This window comes from Bos indicus, chromosome 20 (assembly GCF_029378745.1).
Source record: "Bos indicus isolate NIAB-ARS_2022 breed Sahiwal x Tharparkar chromosome 20, NIAB-ARS_B.indTharparkar_mat_pri_1.0, whole genome shotgun sequence".
Taxonomy (NCBI): Eukaryota; Metazoa; Chordata; class Mammalia; order Artiodactyla; family Bovidae; genus Bos; species Bos indicus.
Window position 1 is genome coordinate 33,302,021 of NC_091779.1, and position 6,901 is coordinate 33,308,921.

Genomic DNA, 6,901 nt, shown 5'->3' on the forward strand with positions numbered 1-6,901 from the left:
TCTCTCAGAGACAATAATTTGTGGTAGACAAGAGCTGAAAGTACTATACAACTATGTATTTATTTAAAATTTGGATTTAAAACATAAACTTTTTCTCTAAAAATTATAATGTAAGAACATTATTGCAAAAATACATACAAAAAATAAAAGGGACTTGGACAGCAGGAAGGACAAATGGTGCCTGTCTGTACCACAGTAGGTAGCACAGGTATTCGGGGATGTGTTTAGTGTTAACATCTATTTTCCTTGTTTATCATGGAGAAAGGTCTTCATGCAACTCCTCTGTTTCAAAGAGTTTCTTTTTTTTCCCCCCTTTTTCTTTTCCTACAAATTACTCTTTCCAAATTTGGCTGAGTAACAATCATGACTTATGATTTAGTCAAAATATATCTTTATTATTAGCTCTTTGCTTAGTGTATGCATGCTTAGCCCCTAGGTTAGGTCCAACTCTTTGTGACCCTTACGTATATCTAAATCCCACAGCCACCAGGATCCTAAGCTTGTCTTTAAAAAAGAGCAGTCAACTAAAACTGTAGTCACAATCTGAAAGTAGAGAGTTATTTTGTTTGGTGGGAACATCTAGGACCTTGAGCCTGAGCCCAGGAGACAGGATCTCAGTAGCTCTGAGAAAACTGCTCCAAGGATGTGGGAGGGGGAGTCAGGCTCTATACAAGTTTGCAACAAAGGGAGCAGGCCCTCTGAACATCAAAGATCAGATACCAAGTTAAGGAATTTAGCATTCTTTGTATGGGAAGATGCAAGCCTCTCTGCTCTCTGAACTCATTCCTTTCATATGCACCTCAGCTATCTAGAGCCGATCCTGTTTCCTTCCTTGTTCACCTTAAGGAGTGGCAGATGGCTGCTTCTTGCATTTCCCCAGCTCCTCAGCAATCACTGCAGGTGGTGGCAGCATCTGCTAGGTCTCAGTTTTGGGAGGCCTCCTTCACATTTGGAAGCCAGAAATCGCTGATGGCTATGACTGTGATTAAGTCATTCAGTCATGTCTGACTCTTTGCGACCCCATGGACTGTAACCTACCAGGCTCCTCTGTTCATGGGGATTCTCCAGACAAGAATACTGAAGTGGGTTGCCATGTTCCCCTTCAGGGGAACTTCCCAACCCAGGGATCAAACTCAGGTCTCCTGCATTGCAAGCAGATTCTTTACCTGCTGAGCCACCAGGAAAGCCCAATGGCTGTGACATTTCTTGTTTATTGATATGGCAGGAATTATTTTCATTTCACAGAAATATAAAGTTTGAATACTTAACAAATATTGGTCAAGTTAGCAGAATGTCTTGGGGTAGTAAAAATAAAGCATAAACCTTACTTAATAAGAGAGTTAAGTCATTTAAAATATCCTTTGATCCTACACACAGTCCAAAAACTGAAGCATTTTCCCCCTAAAGATATGATCTGCCTGTGCCAGCCTTCTTTAGCTGGTGAGCAAAAGTCAGTGTCACAGAGATATCTGTTCATGTGGCACTCCAGAACAAAAGTATGACCACAGCATTTATGAAAAGAGGAAACAAAAAACGTATTTCATACTCAATCTACCCATGACAGGCTGGGGTATTATTAATTTTGAGTTGAATTCAATGTCATCTTGATTAAATTGTGTTCTTGATTACACTGTATAGTCTGCTACCCTTTTCCTTCTCTATCTAAAATGAAATGAGAAAAAGTTTAAAGTGGAACTTCAAAGTAACATGAAATTCACTTTTCAAAAGTTGGAACACAAGAGCCTTCCCAAGGAGTCTAATTTTGTGGCATTAAATGTTTTGTCTAAATTTCAAAAATATCTACCAAGAGGGGAAAATGTATTCAATAAACATCCTTTTAGTATCCCCTATGCTAAAGTCATTGTTCAAAGTAAGGTGAGGGGGTATAGTGATAAAGGATCTTTATATCCTCAAATTGCTCACAGTTGGAATAACATTCCACAGTGTTGTTGTTTAGTCATCAAGTCGTGTCCAGCTTTTTGTGACCCCATGGACTGTAGCCCACCAGGCTCCTCTGTCCGTGGGATTTCCCAGGCAAGAGTACTGGAGTGGGTTGCCATTTCCTTCTCCAGGGGATCTTCCCAACCCAGGGATCAAACTCACTTAGCATGTAGATTCTTTACCACTAAGCCACCAGGGAAGCCCCAAAATTTCACAATAATTACATGAATACATTTAATGCAAGACAGTATGTGATAAGAGCTATAAGAGAGATAAATATCTTATCGCCTGGAAGGGTTTCGTTAGGATGGAAGCATGAAAACCGACTGTTGGAGGTGGCAGGAAGGGCCTCTTCATGCTGGTAACCTGAAAATCATCTTGCTAAGAGCACTTAGGTTATAACCGTACTGCAGGAGTGGTGACCATGGCCTTTCCACAAGCCTGGGGACCTGACATCCTCTCTAGAGGTAGAGCTGTCTCCTGTTCTTTGTCAAATCCTAGAGTTTGCAATAACAAACAAGACTGTCCCCAACTAAAATCTTCTCTAGCTGGTTGACAAAGAAGGTAAAAGGGAAATTCATGTCTTTTCAAGAAATGCTTCCTACCATGGACAGGAAGTTTATGTGCTTACAAAATCTCCCCATTTCCTTTTGCTGTTTTCTCCCATCAGTTGAGATACATGAGAAAGAGTTGATATTTGCCCCAAAGAAGCTACAGACTGTTTCTCAGTCTGACTCAGATATTCTGGCAACATAAATTATCCCAAATCCATCGAATACTTTTCTTTTTGAATACTTATATCTGCACCCCAAATTCAGAATTGAAACCAATTGATGAAGCAGAATTAATTGAGCACCTTGTTAAGAGCTGGTTGGGACAAACAAGCTGGTTGGGATGAGTCGTGGTTACTGCTTTCTCACACAGTCTTGGGAGAAAGACATATGAAAAGCTAGCTTTCTCCAGGGGAATCTATCCAATCCAGGGATTGAACCCCAATCTCCCACATGGCAGGCAGATTCTTTACCATCCAAGCCACCAGGGAAGCTAATTAACAAAAAATTATAAAAATGTCAAATGTAGTACTGAGAAATTTACACCATTAAAATTTAGTTATAGAAAACCTTGGTGGGGGATATGTGGCTATACAATGCTTCATGGAGGAGGCAAGGCTTATAGGCACTGGACATGTGCGGGAATATTGGAAAGAGCATACCAGTCTGGCAAAAGAAGGGAATAGGATGGGCAATGGACAAAAACTGGACCACCCTTGGGGTCCTTATTGGGAAACAGAGCGAGAGTCACCCTATCTGGGATGAAGAAAGCAGAGAATATCTGCTGCAAAGGGATATTGAGGCCAAATGGTGGAAGACCTTGAACTTTGATTAAATGAGCCTATATCCCTTTACTCTAAAATGATTTAATATACTTGGCTTTGGTAACTTTACCCCAAATAGTCATTTTAAAACTCTTTCATGAATACAAGATTTATATGAATTATGAAGTGATGGGGTGGTTTTGAAACCAAGCCTGAGAAAAGTATCACCCAATTTCACTGCTTATTAAAATCCAGATTCCCAGTCATAACCTAGGAATATTCTAGGAAGAAATAAAAAAATGCAGTGCAGAATTATAAGAAGGCAGCCCTATAAGTCATTTATGATTTAAAACCTGCCTCTACCACTTACTAAATCGTGGGACATTGGGCAAATCACTCAGCCTCTCTGAGCTGACTTCGTTTGTAGGGTTAGTACGATACCTTGTAGTTCATATGTTCATTGTGAGGCTTAAATGAAATAAAGCATGCAAAGCACTTGGTATATTCTGTGGTTTCATCATGCATGCTCAATAAGTGATATAAGTATTCCGAGGTGGCGCCAATGAGAAAAGAACACGAAGGACAGTTTGAAGACATTGTGGAAATGGATTGACAGGAGGTAGAAAATATGCCAGCAAATTTGGAAAACTCAGCAGTGGCCACAAGACTGGAAAAGGTCAGTTTTCATTCCAATCCCAAAGAAAGGCAATGCCTAAGAATGCTCAAACTACCGCACAATTGCACTCATCTCACACGCTAGTAAAGTAATGCTCAAAATTCTCCAAGCCAGGCTTCAGCAATACGTGAACCATGAACTTCCTGATGTTCAAGCTGGTTAGAAAAGACAGAGGAACCAGAGATCAAATTACCAACATCCACTGGATCATGGAAAAAGCAAGAGAGTTCCAGAAAAACATCTATTTCTGCTTTATTGACTATGCCAAAGCCTTTGACTGTGTGGATCACAATAAACTGTGGAAAATTCTGAAAGAGAGGGGAATACCAGACCACCTGACCTGCCTCTTGAAAAACCTGTATGCAGGTCAGGAAGCAACAGTTCGAACTGGACATGGAACAACAGACTGGTTCCAAATCGGGAAAGGAGTACGTCAAGGCTGTATATTGTCACCCTGCTTATTTAACTTATATGCAGAGTACATCATGAGAAACGCTGGGCTGGATGAACCACAAGCTGGAATCAAGATTGCCGGGAGAAATATAAATAACCTCAGATATGCAGATGACACCACCCTAAGGGCAGAAAGTGAAGAACTAAAGAGCTTCTTGACGAAAGTGAAAGAGGAGAGTGAAAAAGTTGGCGTAAAGCTCAACATTCAGAAAACTAAGATCATGGCATCTGGTCCCATCACTTCATGGCAAATAGATGGGGAAACAGTGAAAATAGTGTCAGACTTTATTTTGGGGGCTCCAAACTCACTGCAGATGGTGATTGCAGCCATGAAATTAAAAGACGCTTACTCCTTAGAAGAAAAATTATGACAAACCTAGACAGCATATTTTAAAAAGCAGAGACATTACTTAGCCAACAAAGGTCCGTCTAGTCAAGGCTATGGTTTTTCCAGTGGCCATGTATGGATGTGAGAGTTGGATGGTGAAGAAATCTGAGCACCGAAGAATTGAGTCTTTTGAACTGTGGTGTTGGAGAAGACTCTTGAGAGTCCCTTGGACTGCAAGGAAATCCAACCAGTCCATCCTAAAGGAGATCAGTCCTGGTGTTCATTGGAAAGACTGATGTTGAAGCTGAAACTCCAATACTTTGGCCACCTCATGCGAAGAGTTGACTCACTGGAAAAGACCCTGATGCTGGGAGGGATTGTTGGCAGGAGGAGAAGGGGACGACAGAGGATGAGATGGCTGGATGGCATCACTGACTCGATGGACGTGAGTCTGAGTGAACTCCGGGAGTTGGTGATGGACAGGGAGGCCTGGCGTGCTGTGATTCATGGGGTCGCAAAGAGTCGGACACGACTGAACGACTGAACTGAACTGAGCAGCTGATTGGATGTGGCTAGTGAGGGAGAGGGAGGTGTCAGAGGTAGCCCAGCTCCTACATCTTACTGACTTACCAGCAGCCTCACCTCGCTTACATCCAGATGACTCCATTCAACCACAGTTGGGTCTTTTGAGTCAGTGCCTTTGTGCCCGCATTCTCACTCACTGCCACCAAAGTGCTTGCTGCACGGGGGAGGAGTCAGGTAAAATCAAATCCTAAAGCTCTATAGAGAGTCACACTGTCTCTCTCCTTGCAGCCACCACCTCCAAGTGTGTCTGCCTGTTACCCTCCCAGTGCACCAAGGGCGGAGACCAACTCTTCTGCGTCCAAATAGGATCATCAGCGAACGGGAAAACAATGAACATATGTGAAGTAGGAGCTGTAAAATGTGCCAAAAGGGAAATGGAAATACTGCATTCTGGGAGGTGTTAACACTAACACGATTACCCATAAAACAGAGTTACTGCCCCCCCCCCCACAAATAACCCCTACAAAAGGACACTGTTGAATAAACATCAGACTGGCACATTCAGGAGTTACCGACAAAAATCCTCAGGTGTTAGTTTTACACAATAACTCTTCCTGCCTCTCTCGTGTCTTCTCCCTCGTCCAGTTCCCATCCATGCAGCTCTATAGCATATCTCTAGGTAATAACTTCCACATCAATCTAGTAAATTCTTCAGTTCATGTCACACTAAAATGATTGGACTTCTGACGACCTTATGATGCCTGCTGTATTAAGCATACTGTAGAAATCAGAATAAAAATCATAATTTTCTTCAATGAATCAATAAACATAGAAATCTAAACAACTTGTCCAACACATTCTTGAAACCCAACTTTCATGCACTCATTCAATAAATAATTGGGAATGTCTGTAACAAACCTAGCACTATTTAGGGCTCTGGGGAACCAGCACTGAATAAAACAGACAAAAGCCCTGGTCTTCATGACGCTCACGTTCTTGTGGAGGAAGACATACAGAACATAATAGAAGCATACAAAATATATAGTATGTTTGATGGTGATGATTCTTATGGAGAAGACAATACAGGGAAAAGTGAGTCCCATTCTTAAACCTCATCTTATGTGAGGAAATATTCCATAGTTAATAAGCATCATAGTAAGGACAACTGAATCCAAGTGGAAATTGCCTTGCTTAAAGTACTTAAATTCCTAAAGTTTCCTCCTTCTTAGGAGACTCTTTTTGCTTCAGCTAAAGTGCAACAGAAAGCTTTTAAGCTAAAAGTGTGTGATTGATGGAAAAATCATCAGAAAATTTCCAAAGAATAATTCTTAAGGTAAGTCATATCTATCATACTAGGCCCTACCAAGTAAACACCTGTTTCTTAGAGAGGCTAGGGTGTCATTTTGAATTGGAGAAGAGAAACGTCTTTGGAGCAGTGGTTCTCCGGCATGAGGGTGCGTTGGAGTCACTTGGAGCACTTTTTAATACAGATGCCTACAACCCACCCCCAGTTCCTGGTTCAATAGGTCTGGGGTGGGGCCTGAGAATCTGTATTCCTACCAACAGCAGGTGGGACTGCTGATGATGATCACATTTTGAGAACTTTCAGTCTAGAAGTGGAGCCATCAAGCAGCTAATCCAATTACTGAAGTAATTGATCCCA

General features: G+C 41.6%; 1 protein-coding gene across 2 annotated transcripts in view; it reads left to right on the forward strand.

Moving 5' to 3' along the window:
• Positions 1–6,223, forward strand: part of C6 (complement C6) — a 77,246-nt gene extending 71,023 nt beyond the window's left edge. For both annotated transcript variants that reach the window (XM_019983049.2, XM_070774719.1), the window contains exon 18: positions 5,527–6,223. In XM_019983049.2, coding sequence (XP_019838608.2) covers positions 5,527–5,702 — 176 coding nt within the window. In that variant the 3' untranslated portion in view covers positions 5,703–6,223. The remainder of the gene's footprint in view (positions 1–5,526) is intronic.
• The last annotated feature ends 678 nt before the right edge of the window (positions 6,224–6,901 follow it).